Here is a 22,440-nt window from a genome sequence, read left to right on the forward strand (position 1 = left end):
GTTTTAATTTTGATTCCTCCGGATGTAATCGTGTTCTTCTCTCACATCTCACAATACAGTTACTGTAATCTCTCAAGTAAGTTTATAAACTTGAACAGCCTTTGCAAAGTCGCGAGACTCTTCTCCGCCCCCAGCAGTAAAAGTAAAGTGAGTGAGCAGCGCGAGCGCTTCATTCTACCTGCTGTCTGCTGATCACGCGCTGCTCGAACTATGGCCAAATCTCAGTCGAGACGCTGCTGCCTGTGCGTACTCGCTTTAGTGTGCTCTGTTGCAATTATCTGCATTTGCATAATTTTAGCAACCAAACAGAGTAAGAGATGCACCTTCACAAACGCTGCTGTTGCTGCGGACTCTCTCATGTGCTCCGATATCGGAAGGTAAGACATATGATGCTTATGAGATCTGAACCTTTCAGCATTGAAAATATTTTAATAATACATAATTGACTCGCTTAAATACAGTACAGCTCCAGTGCATGTCAGGTAGTAGAAAGTTAAGCTATAATATGCTGTTGACACCTTTCCCTTTGTTCTAAATATGGTTAATAGGAAACCACATGCTGTAAGTATTTCAAACAGTGATCCACACGAACAATGCAAGAGAGATAATCAGTTTAAGAGATTAGATAATGCAATCTTGCAAGTCTACTAGTGGTTGGACACACACTTGAGTTTAGATACTTGGAACAAACATTTTGATTTAAATATCTTATATAGCTATATATGCATACAATTACAATCAATACCATTTACCTCCTTCACAACTAGAGCATATCTTCTGTGTATATATATATATATATGTGTGTGTGTGTGTGTGTGTGTGTGTGTGTGTGTGTGTGTGTGTGTGTGTTTGTGAATTATATAAATATTTAATTGAAAAATTGACCACCATTATTCTATATTTGAATTAGAATGGGTCTGTCCAGACAATTGTGTAAATGCGATCTTGTCAATTGATCTCGGATGCTGTCTGTTTGAAATATTTCTGCAACCACTTAAACCCTGATTGATGATGAAGGAAACCATGTCCAAGATCTTTCTTTTTTTTTCCTGAGCACTGATCAAACCGACAAACAGACCAAACTCCTGCCAGTCAGAACTGGATCAACCAGCTGCACAATGCCCTATATTGCCTCATTTTCTGTCCTCCGTCCACGTTTCCTGCATTTTGTGCCAAACGTACATTGTGTTTCCTTGTTTCGATGTGTGAAGTATTTTATGACTGCATTTCAAAGAACTTGACTTTCGTATTTAACCTGGGGTCACGCTTTAACCTACTCTAAAAGGATACAGAGAGGAGTTAGTTACAGTTGCCAGGCAAATCCTGGGTTGAGGAGGCATTTGTCCTCTTTTGGATTAATGGCATGTGACGCTTGGAACTCGAATTCACACTTTTTTCAAACAAGACAACGTCTGACTGTGAAAGAAGTAAAGAAAATTGTGTCTTCACAGCCGTTACCCAGTCACTTCAGTCTGACACATTGCTATCTAATAGTTTGTCTCACTTGCCTCAAATAAAAGGGACTGAGTTTTTGTCTGTCTGGCATGATTATTATGCAGATTACATAAGGCAAGCAGAGTCTTTGATGTCTTAGTGAAAGCTATGTATTGTGTGTTCAACCCCTGCAGGGCTCAAGTAAAAACATTTTTCTGGCTCATTTAGACCCTGCCAAGGTTTTTTACTTGCTTTGCCAATATGTTCAATGGCCCTTGAGTCAGAAATATATGTAGATGTTTCATTATACTCTTTTTATTTACCTATTTTCTTAAACAGTTACTACATTTTACAATTTCAAGTCTCAAATGAATCGAATTTTTGACTGAGCTTTGTTTCTATCATTTTTTTTCCTTCTCTATTCTGATGGAGTTCCTTGCCACTGTCGTCTTTTGTCTTGCTTAGTTCTATTATTAGGTTGACTGCACTGACACTATTGGATGAGAATTGAACTGAGCTGGATGATGACATCACTGTTTTCTCCAGAGCTGTTTTATAACTGAATTTAACTCATTACATAATTGATTAACTTTACACATAACCAAACTGAATTAACGCTGAACTTGTTTCAACTGAACAATGACTGTTTACTATTGTCTTTTTTGGAACTGCTTTACAGCAGAATTGAATTCTGTTTGCATCATTGAAACGTTATTTGACTGTTTATAACTGTAAAGCTACTTTAAAACAATCTGTATTGTGTAAAGTGCTATATGTTACTTGATTTAAGTATGAACTTTCAGATGTTTATCCTAATGAATTTGATTAAATATTTGAGCAAAATATGCTTTCAAGGACTTGTTAGGAGCACAATTTGAGACATTGTTGAGATCTTCTGAAACGGGTTATAGGCCTACTTGAAGCTTTTTTCAGGAGAAGCATTTGGGAAGCATGAGACTCAGGAAAGGTTTTACATTTATGCATTTAACAGGCAGATTTATCCAGAGTGATTTACAGTACAGTAGGTTTGAACAGGCCTCATTTCCAAAAAGATGGACAGCTTGCTTAGAAGCAATGGCTTCAGACTTTATATATATGAAAACATGAAGAAAATTCTTTAAGTCCCGCTGCTGGTTGGATTCAAGTATTATTTCTTCAACTTTATTGATTGTTTTATGTTGTGTGTGTGTGTGTGTGTATATATATATATATATATATATATATATATATATATATATATATATATATATATATATATATATATATATATACACAGTACAGGTCAAAAGTTTGGAAACATTACGATTTTTTTATATTTTTGAAAGAAGTCTCTTATGCTTATCAAGGCTGCGTTTATTTGATCAAAAATACAGGAAAAAAAACAGTAATACTGTGAAATATTATTACAACTTAAAATAATAGTTTTCTATTTGAATATACTTTAAAAAATAATTTATTCCTGTGATGCAAAGCTGAATTTTCAGCATCATTACTCCAGTCTTCAGTGTCACATGTGACATCCAGTCTATCACATGATCCTTTAGAAATCATTCTAATATTCTGATTTATTATGAGCGTTGGAAACAGTTCTGCTGTTCTGTGGGACCTACAGTTCTGATGAATAAAAGGTTAAAAAGAACCTATCTTAGAATATAAAAAAATTCTAATAATATAAATCTTCTTTACTATCACTTTAACACATCCTTGCTGAATAAAAGTATTGATTTATTTCGAAAAAAGAAAGAAAAAAATACTGACCCCAAATTACTGACCAGTAGTGTGTATTGTTGTTATTGTTTCTATTTTTAAAAAATGTGCTTCTTTTTTTTTTCTTTTTATTCATCAAAGTAGCCTATCCTAAAAAAGTATCACAGGTTATGAAAAAATATTAAGCAGCAGAACTGTTTCCAACTTTGATAATGAATCATCATATTAGAATGATTTCTAAAGGATCATGTGACGACTGGAGTAATGATCCTGAAAATTCAGCTTTGCATCACAGAAATAAATGATAATTTAAAGTATAATAAATTGAAAACCAATTATTTTAAATTGTAATAATATATCACAATATTTCATTTTTTCTGTATTTTTGATCAAATAAATGCAGGCTTGATGAGCAGAAGAAACTTCTTTCAAAAACACTAAAAATAGTAATGTGTCCAAACTTTTGACCTGTACTGTATATTTGGTTTTTGCTAATGACTGTTAATTATTATTGTTTATAGATCTATGTTGTCCTGTAACTAATGTAAGAACAAATATATATGAAAGTTGCAATAGTATTTTCTTCCCTATGATGTATATCAAAGTCAAACGGCTTCTCGAACAAGACAAACATCAGGGCGGGACTTGATTTTGGAAATTGTTAGGATGCTTGGATCATTGTGATTGCTGTGATGTCTTGTAAGTGACAGGTTGTCCCGCACTCTAGCCAGTAAACACATCATCAGAGAAGAGAAGTCACTGTGGGTGGGGAAGATATTTGGATTAAAGATTACGACGACATATGAATTTAAAAATAAAACGTATAAATCATTAATAATAAATTCTGCAATATATATATATATAAAAAATAATTGTCAAATTTGATTTCATGATGATTGTTACCAAACAGATAAGAATTTTAAAAAAAGATCTTGAAAAAATATATTAGGAAACAAGCTAGAGCAGAGGTGAAATGATGAGGAAAAATTGAAAAAACTTTTTTTTTTTTTTTTTTACTTGTGGAAGAGGTTAGTCTTCTTGAAAGTTGTGATGCAGATCAGTTGGAGATTTGAGGAGTGGAGATGGTAGAGGCGCTGCTTGTTCAGACCATAACAGGCTTGGAGCGAGCACTTGTAGGAGTGAAATTTGATCTCTATTTGTTCCCTTTCCTGTCTAGGACAGACAGTTGAAATATTAAAAAGAAAATTCCCTTTCTTGACTTTTGTATTGTAATAGTAGCTGGATAACATTACAGCTTTACACTGTAACTCTGATCTTATCTTTAATATCTACCCTCAAATTTAACGGCAAACACTGAATAGTTTCCGTCTTGACAGAATTGTTGACTTCATGTACATACCATGACAATCTGATAATATGCTTTCAAGGACTATTATCGTGAATATGAGTGATGCATCATTATGTGATTGATGGTCAAAGTCATATCACTTACGTGATATAAAGACCGGTACTCTAATAAGAAGTGCTCTTATGTTTCAGATGTTTGACTTTTTTTTTTTTTTATCATCATCGCCTCTGAAAGATCTCACATTTCCTTTAATCGGGTCAATCCTGTGAAATCAGACATCAGAGATCATCCTTTGTGGCGTATTGCCCTATTATCCTTAAAAGTCACTGCTGCATGCAGAGACACAACCAGTTTGACCCATATATGTGCTTGAAACACAAGAGAGTGCTAACACTCGTTTAGAAAAAAAAAGTATTTTCTGAATTCTGCCAGATTGTGCTCGTTTTTGGTGCGTGTATGTGAAGGCTGGAACTCTCAAGGTTCATTGAGCTCTCGGGTATCACTTCTACTCTGGCTCAGACTTGCCTCAAGATTCTCATTTTTCATACTAACATGAACACATAAAGAAACGGTAATATACAGTCTCTGCAGGAAATGTGCTTGTGAATGTGTCATATTCCCAGAAGCATTGAGTTTTTAAAGTAACAATATATAAGATTTTTGGATTAAATAAAAAAAAATCCCAAAAAAATTTGATTAAATTTTGTTGCCTTATGTACATTATCCCAAATGTTTCCCACAATGTTTAAATCCTGAATTTTCAGAGAAATCAGCCATTTTAAACAGTGTAACATCCCGCGTCATTGCGTCGCCTGTCAATGACGTCATATCCGTGTTACCCTCAATTTCCGCGAAGACTTTTTAATATTATGATTTCTCTCAAGACCATTATCATTAAAGACGATTGAGAATTAGCATACAGTTTGGATTGGCGGTATGGTTCTGTTCTGGGCAAGAATGGATATCCTAGCATGGATAAGAGCAGGAGAGCAGCGAGAACCCCCCTTAGGATAAACAGAACAGAACCAACATGAATGTATTGCAGATATCATTAATTCAAGATTTTATTGTACAACATAATTTGAGAATTTAGTCTGATTCAAAGGGAATCAGAATGCCAAATCCTGACTGATGAGAGGAGGAGCTGGGGAGGGAGGAGGGTAATTCGCTCCTGAGAAACGCGATAGCAGCTGATAATACTGAAGAGCTTATAGGTGTGTTCGACATCGGCTGCGGCTGGATGCACCCGATCGGCGAGAGTAGCCGCGTGCAGGCGGGGAGGAGCTGCAAACGGAAATGTGAAGTCGGACACTTTCTGGTTCCCGTAGTGACCGCTCACGTGGTGTTTGCATTCTTTACCACAGCTGAAGTGAAATAAATGCAATATTTGCCAAATAATGTTTCAGAGACATTTTCATTCAATACTTTATGTAGGCTACTGCTTCTTCACACAGCGTCTGTTTGAACAAGAATAAAGTTCAACCTTCAACATAAGCTACTATCAATGAAGTGGAGTCTACGTTTTTTAATCAGTTTTATTTTGATAAACATGACACAATATAACATCGCAACTACATGAAAAGAGTGTTTACTGTTATAAAAAACTGATTTGTGCGCTTTAGAGGAACTAAAGGTGTTTGAATAAACACGCAACACATGTGATCGTTGTCATGCAATGGATCTGGCCAATCGTGGAACAGCTGTGTCGTCATCAGAGCTCCTGCAGCTGCTCTTGAGAAGCTGCGCTGGCTGAGTTCTCCAGCTACTCTCGAATCGGTCTCGCGGTACTTTGATGGCATATGTCACAGTCACGTGGCGTCGGCGCTGGATCAAGTCGGACAAAATTTCTAACCAGCATGCACTGCTTCAAGTCAGCCGCCGATCGGTCTGCGCAGAGCTGCATGAAGTCGAACAAGCCTTATATATTGATGGGCGTTGTATTCCTATAGGTAGACGTGGATCAGCTGAGAGTCAGCTGATGCGAGCTTGACTAACGTGACCGGCCAGAACTGGCGCTACGCTTGATGTGTTTTATTAGGCAGATGAGCAGCTGTTTGGATACAATTTTTGACAGAAAACTAATTGTTATATAGCTCAAAATGGTTATTTTTATTTGTTGAATCTCTTGTTTTCCTGATTTACCACCATGCCTCAGAGACAATGCTAGCCTCAGTAATACAGCATTTTCTCCATCATACAGTATATTTTCAAATTAATTGCATTCCATTTACTATAGCAACACAACACAAGTCATTCATATTTGCAGCTGTTTCTAGAATGAACTAAAGTAATGTGAATTTGAGTGATCAAACATTACTGTAACAAAGTTCAGGGAAGAAGGAGGCATTAAACATAACTTTAATAGTAAAAAAAAAAACATAAACAACAAAACAAAAGGAGCGGCAGCGGCTGACTGCGGCTTATAAGCATGATAAAAACGTCCAGTCTGAGTCCTGAAGTTACGTTGGAGTCCTGTCGGATTGCTTTCCATTGGCTGTGGAGGTGAAGATGACATCATTGCATCATTTGTTATTGTTTTGTGTATAATATTTTGGGATCAGCAAAAAAATTATTTCTATTTAGTTTTTATATATTCAGTTTCAGTTTTAGTAATTATAGTTTAACAGTTAACAAAACACTTCCAGTTAAAGACATTTAATTTCAGCAAAGTTTAATGTTTGCAGTTTACAGTTAACTCTTGTGAAAACCTCTTAATAATAAAAATAAAATAATTGTTTGAGGATGAACAAAGAACCAAACAAATGCAACTAAAAAGTAAAGAATTATTCATTCATACTCATTCATATTAAAAATTAAATCTTGTTAAACGTGGTGTATAAGAAAATGAAAAAGATATGCGTATGATTATTATGATTATTCTTTAAGGTTATTTCTAGGCTAATCCTTTCAAACATTATTCTTGTATTGATCCATTTATGCTTTTTGTCTATTGCATCGTTTAAAATCATATACTCATAATTATACTCATATTCAAATGTTCTATTCAGACCAGACATTTAGTAGGCTATACTTCTACTCTGACAAATGTACTTCTACTTCTGGGCTATAGACATGCTATTTGTTTTTTCCGTGTTCTGCTCAGTGTGGTATCTTGTCTGATATGTGTGGTAGGCCTATATCTTGGCTAGTTTCACATGAGATGGTTATCTTACAGCTGTATTTGCATAAGATCTAGACATGATGGAAATAGTTAGGCTATTTGGCCATTTCTGCTTAGGGCTAGTTCACACAGAAAGCGGTTTTGCTTTGAAAAACGGAAAAAAGAAGGAACGGAAGTCGTGCACGCGATGCTGCAAAAGACGCGAGACTCGAGCGCAACGGTCATACACTGAAACTATGCATTGAAAAATTTATTTATTTTTGCTAATTATTATTTTTTCAGTTAGTTTTTCAGTAACTGTTGTTAGTTTCGTTTAGTTTTAGTTTAGTTTTTCATTTATGTTGAAATTTCTATTTTATTTCAGTTTACGAGCATGTTTTTTGACCAATAGTTTTAGTCTTAGTTTTCGTTTATGAAAATAACCTTGCTTTGTGAAAGGTACACTGTGTAGAAATTTTTCCCATTGTATTTTGCATTCAAACGAATAGTGCTCTCTAGCGCCTCGATTTTTCAAATGCGTGTTGCAACTACGGTAGCCGTTATGTACCAAGAAGCTATGACAACATGTCTTCCAATAGCACTTCATCGAGTTTAACTAGACATGTTCTACTGTTATGATGCCTATATAATGAATTACACAACCAAGCAATGAAAAAAGTTTGTAATTTAGATCGTAACATCGTACCTGTCGAGAAGAAAGCAGGCATCTTCAAACTGAAAGCGTCCCTTTCAAAGTCTTTCTCCTTCATTAGCTCTTTCCACATGGGAAAAGCTATCCCGATATTTACCCTCGTTTTTTTAATTCGCCGGTCACGATTCCTTTTAAATTCAATTCTTTGCTTTTTTTCGGCATAAGTATGATCCTGCATTATGAAGTACCACGCAATGCAGCCTTTCAAATTTGCTGGGGCAGTGACAAGCGCCTCTGATCTCCTTGTCCGTTTCAGCTGGTTTCAGTCACGTGATGCTGGCTCTGAACGAAAACGCGTTGTGGAAACGCGTTGAGGTCATTATATCATAGACAGTAAAAGAAATGGACACAGCGACCCCATTGGATTCAACGGAGAAAAGTGAAGTCAATTAGAAGCTCTCACCTCCTGATGGTCGAGCGTACTGCGCAGACTCAAACTGAGCTTGACGACGTAGATGTGATGTGAGCAACCTGTCTGTCTTCTAGTAGCTGTGAGAAATCTGAATCATTCCCTTCCGAAACTCGCAGAGACGGAGAGTGTGAGTAGGAGGTGTCCATGAGCTAGGAGCAGGAGCAACTTTTGCTATGTATTCTGATTAATTACTTAGTCATTTTGCCTCCACGTCCCCCCAATTGCACGCAAGCTTCTCCTCCTGTCCATACGGTAATTTCTCTACTGTGCGACAGAGAGTCGCGTGGTTATGACGCAATCGTTAGCCTATTTTTACAAAAACTGCTTCTATGGGGCCATAACGTAAGATACAAGGTAATGGAGCCTTTTATACATTTTCGTGTTTCTTTAGAAATAAATAATGGAAAAATTTAGTCTTTAAACGCCTCAGATAAAGTTATTCGCTGTCAAAGTGACGCCAAAATGAATGGGAGTCAATGGAATGCTAAAGGCAGGTGATAGTCTGCTAATCAATGGCGGCGCCCGGGGAAGCTTCAATTTTTTCAGAATGATTGCCCCCCTGCATTATAGACCCTTTTACAGTTGGTAAACACGGTGACGTATTTGTGTGGGCGGAGCTTAGCTGGAGGCAGAAAGATCCCTCTGGCCGCTTCACTAACGTTAGTTTGCAAGTTTTGTTAGCTTGTTTTTTAACAATGACTGGAGAAAATCCGATTTTGTCTTAATGTGCAAGGTCACTCACTATCCAGGATGCCGATTGTTATTTGCAAAAGTTAATTTTAACGGACGGAACCAGATGACCGTACACGCTCAGTCAATGGACGAACTGACAGGATTAATGTTAACGCTACCTCCGGTTGAGTGGCCTGACTTCTACACCTACCCGATAGAGAAACTGAGGGTAAAGAGAAACTGAGGACATATAAATATATTTAGATGCCTATAATAATATAACTATGTGCTGAATGGTCATGTAAAGACTTGTGTGGTTCAATCCGCAGTTCTGCCTAGCCAGCGCCAAGACGACAATGTAAAGAGTGACACTACGGTGCAATTTTAATGATATGAATATTTTCTAGAAATAAAAATTCCAGATACAGTATACTTATTTTTCATTGATTCTTGCACCCAAGAACACAACAAGATGACTTTTAATAATAAAAATAATAATTTAAGCTCCTTATTATGTAGCCGAATCTGTGCTGGTTTGTATTAACCGCCTCCAGTTTTCCGTTTGTTTTGCCTCCAGCTAGCGCCGTGACGTAGGCGCAAAAGGGGTCTATATAGATCAGTGGTTGAGGTAGGCTAGTGCTTTTTGTCCCTCTCCGCTATTATAGTTTTTCAAAATGGCGGAACGACGTGGAAGGCTCCTTGGACTTACCCGTCCAATGTAAATAAAGATAAGAAATTATTCGCTTACGAGGATAAGTCAGATCATTGGCAGAGGTAATTTTACACCAATGAGGGTATATTTATGAATAAAGCCATTGATTTTAGCTAATAAAATATTTAAAAAAACTACACAGTGTACCTTTTAAAGGTGTGTTTTGTTGTTCGATTAACAATAATAAATGACATAGACAGCCGTTTTTATTGTATTAGGCTAATGCACGTATCCAATATGATACAAATCTGATTACTTTCTCAACTGTTTATGTTCACTTAATACATAACCGACTGAGACATAACTGACTCCTATTTAACCTCCAAATAAAAAAAAAGTGCTAAGTGATGATGAGACATGTCTTGTGTTCACAGGGACATGCTGCTACAGGGGGGCTCAGCGGTGGACGCAGCCATCGCAGCGCTGCTCTGCACTGGACTGGTCAACCCACAGAGCATGGGATTGGGTGGAGGGGCCATCTTTACCATCATGGACAAAACAGGTATCTCCTTGTTTATGTATTGTGAAAAGCACTGTCAAGTAAATTGGAGTATTATAGTTATGTTTGTTTTGGCCTTTGCTGTAAAAATTGTATCATAAGGAGTCATACAACATCATCGGCATGGCTGATGGATAAGTTCAATGGAAAGCTAGACTTTTTGTTAAAAAATCCAGCATAATCCAGCAGGAATTATGTTTTGGTCTAGACTTGTATGTGTTTTGAGCCGATTTCCCAGCTAACAAAAAAATTGGTAACACTTTATTTCGATGGTCCACTTTAGACGCTAGACTAACCAAAGTAACTTTGCAACTTCTGTACATGTCAACCAACTCTCATTAGAGTATTAGTAAACTGTCTTAAAGCAACACTATGTAACATTTTTTACCGTAAAATAATGTTTCCAAAATCACTTCAGTGGTTCATCAAGTCGTAACAGGGTGAAAGGCACTTACGCCTCCACTTTGCAGTCCTTTATCTGCTATTACCACACTGTGTAAAACTGCCAGATCGGGTCGCGTTTCTGTAGTTCTAATGAGACATAAGAAAACTACAAATTTGACTTGCTTTACGGCAAGCGTTACAATGCATCATGCATCATACTCTACCTTGTCTGTGGACATCGTTCATTCCAAAGCCGGTGCTGGATAAACAGTGGGTGTGCGTGCGACAGTAGGCTGCGGTAGGCTAAATGATTTACGACAGCGGTAATGGACAATTCCGCTTCCAGCCTGTAGGGGGACCGCAGAGGAAAAGTTCCATAGTGTTGCTTTAATATGTGCTAACACTTTATTTTGATGCTTTCCCAACAGACATTCTACTGACTATAAGTAACTTTGCAACAATACATGTCAACTTATTCTACTTTCTCGAACCCTAACCTAACAGTCTACTACCAGTCTTCTAGTGTTTACTAATACTCTACTGAGAGTTAGTTGACATAGTTGCAAAGTTACTTATATTTAATAAAAAGTATAAAGTGAAGCATCGAAATAAAGTGTAACCAAAATATGTTCTAAGAACGTTTTGCTAACGTTCCCATTAGGTTCAAAACGTCCAGTTAAAGACCAGATGACCTGTTAGTTAAAAAGTGTTCTTACGAGAGACAAAGAAAAGTACACATGGCGTAAATAACAAGGCTTGATACTACCATTTTGAAAATAAATATGCATAAGCCCACCAGTTTAAACACCCCTCTGTTTTTTTTCAAGGCAAAGTGAAAATCATCAGCTCAAGAGAAACGGTCCCAAAAAATGTCAGAGCGGATTTGCTGAATAAGTGTTCGAAAATACCTACATTTGAAACAGGTAAAGCTCTACTACATGGAAGCAGGGTAAAGCATTCCACATTAGCCTTTCATTTAGAGTTAAAGTTCACCCATAATTTACTCATTACAGTATATACATCATGTATTCAATCTAATGTTATTCCAAAGCCACATTATTTTCTTTCTTCCATTAAAACAATGGTGCTTTTTTGTTGTCTTTTTTGGAGTTTGGCTGTATAAATTCGCTATCCACTTTCCATCCAAGCTCAGATATTCTGCCTGACTTATCCATTTATGATTCACAGAAGAAGGAAATTTTAGTTGGTTTTAGTAACCGATGACACAACTTTATATGGAATTGTTGGGTTTCATAAACATATCATTCATATGTTTTACTTGTTGTATTAGATCTTATCTTGTGTAAAATAACATATGAGTATGTTGAAGATAAAAAAAAAGTTCATTGGGACATTGTGTGCGGGTGAGGGGAATTTTGTCTTGGAGAGAATGTGTACTTAAGTGGACTTGTTTTGCTTGTTTCATTTTCTATGTGCACTTCCTGAACAGTTAAAAGGCCTAATAAACTGATTATAGTGACTAATATATTTACCCAGAATTACTCAAAAGTTAGATTCAACTGTTGACGAATAATGTGTAGTTGTCTAAATGTTCACACACTCGTTCATGCATAGTGTGCAACTCTTTTTATTATTGTATTTCTGTAATTTTGTTCCAAAAAAACAGATTAGTTTATTTCCCAAAGGCATTGATGTAAAAGAACGAAACTACACTGAAATTAAAGCTGGAAATAATCTGATTTGGCTGTAGTTTCAGACCAGTTTCACTAACAGTAAGTCTTGAAATGTGTCTTTCCTTATTGCTCACACTCAGGGTTGGGGAAATGGATGCCTAACCCTAATATTAAACTTTGGTAACTAATAGTTAAGCAACACCCTGACACCTACGCGAAACTTCTTTGAACTTTGGCCACAAATTTTGCTTGGACATGCATCGTTTAGGTTTCCAGAAAGAGTTTAATTAATCAAGTTTAAATGTGTGTGTTTTTTTTTTAAGTGTCACATACTGTATTCTACCATTTAAAAGTTTGGGATAGGTTAATGTTTTTGAAAGAAGACTCTTATGCTCACCAAGGCTGTATTTATTTATTATTATAATTAAAAATTTAAATAATTGTTTTCTATTTGAGTCTGTTTTAAAATGTAATTTATTCCTTTCAGCATCATTACTCCAGTCACATGATGCTTCAGAAATCATTCTAATATGCTGATTTGCTGCTCAAGAAACATTTCTTTGTTATTATCAATGTTAAAAACAGTTGTGCTTTTTGTTTTAAACCATGATATTTTTGATGATAATTTTGACTTTGATGATTAGAAAGTTCAAAAATCTTTTGTTACATTATAAATGGTTCAGTCATGAAACTCTAGGGCACAGTCCATTACATGCAATCCGCATGCATTCATTACTTATGGCACAAGCTGATTGGCTCTGCTGATCCTGCAGCCAATGAGATTGCTTTCTCAACATTTAAATAGTCTGGTTCAGTGTTTGCTGTAAGCTAGTCCCTAGTAAACCCTCCACCTCCCCCAGCTCCACCTGCCTAGATCTGCTACAGGACTAATGTATGCGTCCTTAAATACTGACTCTGATTTTTGAAATGTAGTTTAAAGAATGCTGGAAATTCCTGACTATTTTATATTTTATTTGTCCATGCTCCTCACAGGAAGTCACTGGATAGGCGTACCAGGAGAAATCCGTGGCTATGAACAGGCTCATCAGTTGTATGGAAAGCTTCCTTGGGCCAAACTGTTCGAGCCCTCCATCAAGCTTGCACGAGAGGGATTCCCCATGCCAGTCTTCCTCAGTCGATTCTTGCAAATGATTAAGCAGAATTATAGTGAGAAGCTAATTTACAGCTCTGGACTCTGGTACTGCATCTTCTCCAACACTATATAATGTTCAATTCTGTTTGTTATGACTGACATCTCAATGCAATAGTTTATTTAAAGGCACAAGTATGATGAACCTTGAAGAACATTCCGAGTGATCAATGTCAAAGAAGTAGGTTATGACTTATCCTCAGGCAAACCACAGGAAATATAATACATTGTTGTTTAAAGAGGTTATTTTCTGCTGCATGATTAAAAGCAGCATTGATTCTCTTACCAGTTTTCTATTAAATACCTTTTTACTGAAGATAGTTTTCAGTTTCATCAGGCAGAAGTCCGCTTCAAGAACTCACAAAGAGTTCGTAGGCCGCCCTGTTTTACATTCACAAAAATCACAGCAATTACACCCTTCATCAAGGTCTAAGCTATGTCATTACTTCAGGATGAATGATTCTGATTGGCTAAGAAATACATAAACATAGTAATTCTCCACACATGGAGAGATAGACTGAAGCATCTCTCCATCAATTATCACATATATCTCATTTGAAAATATAATATAATAATACTGTTATTTTAAAATGTAAAAATATTATTAAATAAATGCAACCTAAGTGAGCATAAGAGACTTTTCAAAAACACATCTTACAGACCCCAAACTTTTGAGCATTTATATATATTATTATTATTATTATTATTTTGGGGTGAAATAGGATCCAGACATGTTCTTGGCAGGTTTAATCACATTTTGTTTCAACTGGTTGGCTTATTACCTGAAGAATGCATATGAGCATGTTTGTTTCATTTAGTTCTGGAGTTGTTTTCTGTCTGGTTTTAGTAACTCATTTCTTTGTATACTGTATGTTCTCTAGTGAACTGTTCTGCCACAAGAACAAGACACTTTTTGGCCCAGGGGATATCCTTAAGTTCCCCCGGCTTGCAGAAACCATGGAAACTATTGCCAAAGAAGGAGCCAATGCATTTTACACTGGAAAAATCGCCAAGGATTTAATACAGGATGTACAAGCGAGAAGTAAGTATTGTTTGTATACAAACTGCAGTCGCTGTAATCATAACAGATGTAGTGTTTCCGAAATACAGGGGAGGGGGGGGGGGGCAGGTGTGCTTGTTTACAGTTAATTTTTGTTTTTTGCAGATGGAACATTATCGTTAGAAGATCTGAGCACTTTTAAGGTCAGAGTGAGCGATGCGAGGACAGTCCAAATAGGAGACTATATGATGTACTTCCCTCCTCCACCAGCAGGGGGAGCGATACTCAGCTTTATCCTGAAACTAATGCATGGTGGGTCTAGTAGTAGACGACAAAAACTTCACCATGGCTTCGATGCCAACCGTTCTGAAGCAGCTGTCACCTATAAATATTCAGCATCCCTTTGTTCTCCTCAGAGTTCGGGCTCTCTCCAACCTCCAACCACGGAGACCAGAAAACCTTGACTCTGCATCGCTTCCTAGAGGTGGTTAAGTTTGCAAATGGACAGAAGCGTAACCTCAAAGACCCCTGCTTCAACTCCAATGTATGGCTCTTGCTTCATTAATACTGTGGTGCCTAGGCTCATATTATAGTCAAAATGGCATGCTTTTCTGTCTGGAACGTTCATTAAAAAATTACACAACATCAGAGGTTCTGCAGTTATATTTGCTATTTTTGGCTGTAGTGAGCATAATATCACTGGACGTCTGTGTAGGGTTGAGTAAATACTGTGAAAGGCCGGATGTTGTTTCTTTTGAAGGCCACACAAATGCAAGCAATTAACAGTTGAAATTGATTTAAAATGTTTAACGAAGCATGCGTTCAAAGGAAGAATGATAAGAATTTGATTTCAATTAACAACTTAACAAACAATTCCAAATCTGGCATAAAAAGAAAAACGACTCCAAAATAAACATCATACTAAACTGAATTCATTTTGAATTAACTGGAACAATTTATACTGTACGAGATTTATTCATGTTTTTCTTGTGCCCTGTGAATGCAGATGTCGTACATCACAGATGAGAAGTTCATCCAGGATATCAGGGCTCTGATCACTGACGACCGCACGCACAACGCCTCTTACTACAACATCACCCCATCAGTCGACCACACTGGCACCACACATGTTTCAGTGATGGCAGCAGATGGCACTGCTGTGTCGGTCACCAGCACCATCAACCACATGTGAGACACATTTACAGTTCATCTAAATTCCCAAAAAGAAATAAAACACATCAAAAGAAAAATACAACACAACTTCCCTAAACATAGGATAAACATATATGTAAAAGAAATGGCGTCACACTCCCATTTTCCCTTAAATTGAGCATTTACTAAGAAATATTTACACAATGTAACTGAAGACCTTGATATTTTACAATCCTTTGCATTTGCAAATCTTACCTTTACATATTATATCTCTATAATATTAATAATAAATATTATTAATAATATAAATAATAAATAATCCTCTATTTATAAAATCTAATATTTTTAAATCTTCTGTCTTCAGGTTTGGGTCAGCTGTTTACTCTCCTAAAACCGGTATCATCCTCAACAACGAGCTTGCTGACTTCTGCGGCCGAGCAAAAAATATCTCACCAGGTGAAGATCCTTCACCAACTATATCTTCTTACATTTTGCTTGTCTTGAGATTTCGTGTCACCATATTGTCTTTTTTTGTTCTCTCTTTCCAGGCGAACAGCCTCCCTCCTCGATGGCTCCTGCCATCCTGCAGTCCGTGTCCCAGCAGAAGACTCTGGTGATTGGTGGATCAGGAGGAAGTATGATCACCACAGCAATGGCCCTGGTGAGTTAGTCAAACTTAAAGTTATCGGTGTTATCAATGTTCATTTGTGTTAACAACACAGCCTCAACTGAGCAAAACAGTAGAGCACGGCCCTAACAATTGCAAGATCATGGGTTCAACACCCAGGGAAAACAAGAACTGATTAAAAAATGTACTTTGAATCCAATGTAAGTCACTTTGGATAAATGGTCGAGCTCGTTAAAGCAGGATAGATTCTGATTGGCTGTCAATGTTGTTATCATGTAACAGCTGAAAAAAAATTGTTCTGAAAGTGATTTGTACTCTTTTATCAAAGTATAATAATTTGCCTGGCCTCTTCTTGATAAATATCCTGTTTCACCCAGAAAGAGACTTTAAAATCATATTTTTGTTAAAGCACTTACATGATTCCTCCAGTAAAAATGTTACTTGAGTAATAGAATTGTCATGCATTAACAGTCAATAACATTTCAAATATGCACTAAGGGATGCATTAAAAATTATTGTGGAAGTCGATACTATGCTGCTATCTTAATTGTCTTATTGAAATTTGTATGAAAACCAAATATTTAATGTCTGTTTTCTTTTTTTTTTTTCTTTTTTGGATGTCCATGGTCTTGCCGTGTAAAAGAAATTCAAAATAATAATTTGCTTTGCCTCTTTTTTTATTGAATATCCTTCCACATAGAAAAAAGTCAGAAGTGCACATCACTTTTAAAATCATATTTTTGTTAAAACACTAAAAAACGTAGGCTAACTTGAGCTATAAAATTGGCTGCATTAAAACGATAGTCTTTGGTAGCTGACAGCATGCCATAGATGCAGTGCAGAGACATCCTGTTGAAAATAACCTGAACATCCCCTCGTTCTCTTTCTCTTTCAGTCCATTATGAACCACTTGTGGTTTGGGATGAACCTTAATGAATCTATCGCTGCTAAAATAGTATTTGTGGACGGCACCGATAATAGTGTCTACTTTGAGAATGGATACAACAAAGTAAGTCCTTTGGAATTTATAACAACTTATACATTATGATGTCACCAGGGCTTGACATTCACACTCGCCAACCGGCCAAATGCGGGTGGATTTCAGTGGTGTGTAACGCACGCAGCACTCCTATTAGCCACTTTGGCGGGTTCATTTTTATATATATACATTTTTCAATTGTAGTCTTTTAAAAAGGCATCTGAAATAATAAACTAAGTGCAGTGTCGATATTTCAATAAATATTGATACTGAAATATCTGAAATGCTTCCAATACTCATTTTCCACAGAATAGATACACAATACCAGCTGAGTTTTCTCTCTCTTTCATCTCTCCGACAGCGAGTTTACATACAAACCTGCCCTCCTGTCACTCATTAGTTTCATTTGCTCCGGATGAATATTGTTGGTGTTACAGGGCTTGAATTTCAGCGTGGGATTACATGTATTGTGCATAATTTTACTCATTCCTGCAAATTTTTGTGCCGCCTCTTAGTACTAAATTGAGCTCTTTTTTGCTGCTTATTTCGCTTAAAGAGTCAAATACACACAAAAAACTGACAAAATGTCGTTCTTGGCGAGTATTCATGTAAACGCAGTCAGTTATGTTTTAAGTGAATGTAAACAGTTGAAAAAGATAATGCATGTGTAACAGTATAATGGATCCATGCGTCAAGTCTTGAAGTGATAGCAGCCCTAATATACCTGCTGCAAAATTATGAGAATATTAAAAATATCTCTATGGTTTGTCTCATGGTATTGATGTGAAAATGCTGGTGCGCAAAAAAGTTAATGTCAAGCCCTGGATTACACCACGAATCACACTCCCATAATCTCATGTTGTAGTGTGGACGTACTGATTGTAATTGCTCTTACTTCTTCTGGAAACGCCCCCGGTCACTGATTGTAATCATGGTTTTGTAACCAGTAATCAAAAGTGACTTAATATACAATAAGTAGTAACATATTGTACTTTTCTTCTCAGTCCCTTATTAAGGCAATGGAGGCGCTAGGACACAAAGTGGGGAACTTCCCACACTTTTTCAATGTGGTCAATGGCATATCGAAAGAAGGACAGTGCATCAGTGCCGTATCTGACGCCAGGAAGCACGGCAGGCCGGCGGGATACTGACCCTGCCTCTGTTTGTGCCGTCAGCTGTTAGAGATGTGGTGATTCATCAGGTTCGGGAGGAAGCAAAGGGTCAGCGCTTCCTTTCACCATAAATTCAAACGCAGGGTGATTGTCCACTGGTGTATGTTGTTTCCGTCCGTGTCCACTTTTGTTGGACTCTTACAAAAGATAATTACTGTGAGATTTGGGTGCATGTGAATATGTCTTGTATGGATTGAGGAGACTGGGACTAGTTGTCACGTGGAGGAAGTTGAACACAAGGGTAATATCTCAGAAACCACACTGGGATACGCTCAAACAAGAGTCAACTATTTAATATAGGTTTATAGATTATTGCAGAAAATAATCTCTGTGACCAAACAGAATTATGATTCTTACCCATTCTGTTCATCATGACAATCTTTACAAATCAACAACTTTTATGAATTTTTAAGCCCAAATACTAGTAGTATTTGTAGTATTTTCATTTTAGAAGTAAAAAGCTAAACATTGGCTATAAACCACCATGTTCCACCATTAAGCTTCCAACAACTCTTTCAGTCTTTGTATAAGATATTTTTTCCTGAAAGCACACAAAGGCTGTAACTTATAAACACAAAAGGCTGTAAAAGCAGACAATGAGCTTACCTGTTCGCTGTGATGACGTTTATCGACTCCGACAACCTCTGTACTCCCGTTTAGCCACTTATAGCAACCGCCTTTTCAAGACAAGTAAGTGCGTTAAAAAAATCACAATGAGGTATTACTGATGTACAACCCCATTTACAGAAAAGTTGGGACATTTTGTAAAATGCAATACAATTTACAATCTATGATTTGTTAATTCACTTGAACCTTTTTTTAACTGAAAAAGAGTATTCCAATGCTTCCACTGAACAACATAATTTGATTTTGTAAATATAAACCAATTTTGATATGATGGCTGCAACACACTACAAAAAAATTGGGACAGAGGCAAAGTAAAAGTGAAAGGATTACCCAAATTAGATTATCCAACTCTTTTGAAACAGTCCACAATAAATTGGTGAACTGGTAATAGGTGAGGGTATCGTGTTTGGGTGTAAAAGGAGCTTCTCAGTCTGTGCAAGCAAAGATGGGTCATGGCTCACCACTTTGTGCCAAATATCATGAGAGAATGTGCTCAGGTGTACTTAGGAAAACCGTTTTCACTGAACACAGTCTGACGCTGCATCAAGAAATGAAACTGGAATCTCTGTTACGCAAGGAGAAAGCTATACATAAGTTCTATGCGGAGATGCTGGCGAGTTCTCTGGCCCGAGCTCATCTCAGATGGTCTAAAACACAGTGGAAATGTGTGCTTTGGTCTGATGAGTCCATGTTTCAGCTTGTTTTTGGGAAAAACAGACTCAGTCTGAGAACAGAGTTCTCAGTCCCAAAGACGAAAGGGACTATCCAGATTTTCATCTGCGACAGGTGCAAAAGAAAACATATGTCATGGTATTGGGGTGCATCAGTGCAAGTGGTATGGGTAACTTGCATTTGCATTTCCATATCTCTCTCCTATTGAAAATGTATGATCCATTATGAACAGGAGAATCGGACAATGACGACCACAGACTGTTGAGCAGATGTCTTGTATCAGACAAGATTGGGCAAATATTCCCCTTGCAAAACTGCAACAATTAAATAAAATTAAGTTGGTCAGTGAAAACAAACATTGGAAATATTTTCTTTGTACATTGTCAGTTAAATCAAGGTTCAAGAGAATTAACAAATCACAGATTCTTGATTTTATTGCATTTTACAAAATGTCCCAACTATTCTGGAAATCTGAAAAATATCTTAAGCTTGTGTTAACCACGGACCTTATTTCAGGCATTTAACCAACAACCCATTTAAAAAATCCATTGACTTTGGGACGATGGAACTGGAGGTGCTAAAATGCAACTCGTTTCCAGGATATGGCCTACAAAAATACATAATCCCTGTTAGACTCTGTTGGCTAAAATATTTGTTTGATATTTTTGTATATGATACCTTTTACATTTACCTTTTTGCTGATTATTAATTGTTTGTTTTGTGATGATCTACTTTGATTTTTCTACTGTTTCCTTTTTTTCCTGGCCAGTAATATGGAAATCTTCAGTAGCTTTTTTGTAGCCAAGTCTTTTAGCTATACAGTATGTCTATATAGAAACTGACAGAATACATCTATGCTGAGAAATATTGACGAGTGAAAGTGACAACTTTTTCAGATTTTGTACAAAAGAAGCACTTATTCAGTACTGTTTCCTCTGAGAGCTAATAGCTATTAACTTGAGGTAAATGTTTCTAAATAGCCTACACATATATAATTTACTGAATCTGTTACTCTGTTTTTAAGGTTGTTATTAATGTCGGGGAAACTGTTTTTTAAGAGAATCGAAATGTGAATGTGCACTGCAATTGCATAAATTGCATTTATTGTTTTATTTCCTGTGAATGTTCTAGTTTTCATATGCTCTTTTATATTTTCCATACATTTTTTATAAACATATTTTAATGTTTTAGTAGCATATATTTGTTGAACTCCAATCATAAATATTTACTATGTATTTTATACTATTTTAATTTTGTTTATTGGACCTATTCAGAGATGGAAGTTGATGGATATTCAATAACATGTCCCATGATGCACCAGCGGCACACTACAGAGTAGGCCATGACATAATATAGCCTAACTGAATCGCATTTAAGTGCATTTTACATCTTTTTGCTTGATACGTCAAAAATAAATCGTTCAATGTTTTTAAATAGCTCTTTTAATTGACTTTTATTCACGTAGAAAATGCTCAAGCTTCTCGCTGACCGACGTCCAGGAACAGGCTCAAATGAGACCGTGCATAAATCATGAACACGGAGACGTTATAGTCCACAAAATGTAATGTGATTAAATTCAGTTTTATGTGTGTTCACAGTGAGTTGAATGCAAACGGCTTTCCCTCGAAGGGAAGAAGATATGCATTATTAAAACATGCAAATAATCCTCGTTCACGCACCTGTGGGGCAGTTGGAGGCAAACAGAAGGATGATGAATTCGTTCCTCTTCTTGTGCTGTGTAGGCTTAATCAGATTCACGAATCATAATTATTCCCTCATTTTTGGTTGTTTCTTGCACAAATCAGCAATAATTTAGTTCCCTTTCGAAAGGGAACTCTACACTACGTCAGAATGACGCTATGGGGAACGCCTCAGGCGTGACAGGTGTCTGAAATCAATATCAAATCACGGCAATCACATTGACCGGCGACAGCCCGTGAATCATTAACGTGAATGATTAACATGCGACCTGCAAGTATAAAAGGGCGCCTTGCAAACATGACAACATCTTTTCGTCTTCAGGGACTGTTTTGTCTGGTCTTAATGTCAAGCATTAACGGCAATTAGAAAATGAAGCGCACACTTAAGGCAAGTCCTAAGGTAAGAATTTCATTATATGTGTTGACCCGTGCCCAAGGTTTTTGTTGCCGGGTGACACACATGAAATGTGCATTTTCTGTCTGAGTGAAGAGCACGCACGGGACGCTCTCGAGGGAGCGTCCTGTGCAAATTAAAAAAAAAAAAAAAAAAACCCTCTCAGATGCGTCATCGACTGACGAGAGCGTGTTGCAGGTGGATGACGGAGACGTTTCTCCTACTGGTACTGCAGAGAGTGCTCTTCAGGACGGGCAAGAAATGGCTGATGAGGATGCATTAGATCCAGAGCCTCGTCAGCCATCCTGCCCCGTGTATGCTGAGCTGGTGGTTGATATGGGGCGCGCCGCCGACAAACTTCAGTTGCCATGGCGGCGCGCTCAGGGAGAGA

General features: G+C 37.0%; 1 protein-coding gene across 1 annotated transcript; it reads left to right on the top strand.

Moving 5' to 3' along the window:
* Nucleotides 1–123: 123 nt before the first annotated feature.
* On the top strand, nucleotides 124–21,387 carry ggt5b (gamma-glutamyltransferase 5b). The gene is made up of 12 exons (XM_081354557.1): nucleotides 124–377; nucleotides 10,433–10,560; nucleotides 11,769–11,864; nucleotides 13,569–13,773; nucleotides 14,607–14,767; nucleotides 14,891–15,037; nucleotides 15,142–15,269; nucleotides 15,732–15,913; nucleotides 16,242–16,333; nucleotides 16,426–16,538; nucleotides 17,401–17,514; nucleotides 18,489–21,387. Exons 1-12 carry the CDS (start codon nucleotides 211–213, stop codon nucleotides 18,633–18,635), a joined length of 1,680 nt encoding a protein of 559 aa, XP_081210683.1. The 5' UTR covers nucleotides 124–210; the 3' UTR covers nucleotides 18,636–21,387.
* The last annotated feature ends 1,053 nt before the right edge of the window (nucleotides 21,388–22,440 follow it).

Source organism: Scardinius erythrophthalmus (genome assembly GCF_964197995.2).
Source record: "Scardinius erythrophthalmus genome assembly, chromosome: 23".
Lineage (NCBI taxonomy): Eukaryota > Metazoa > Chordata > Actinopteri > Cypriniformes > Leuciscidae > Scardinius > Scardinius erythrophthalmus.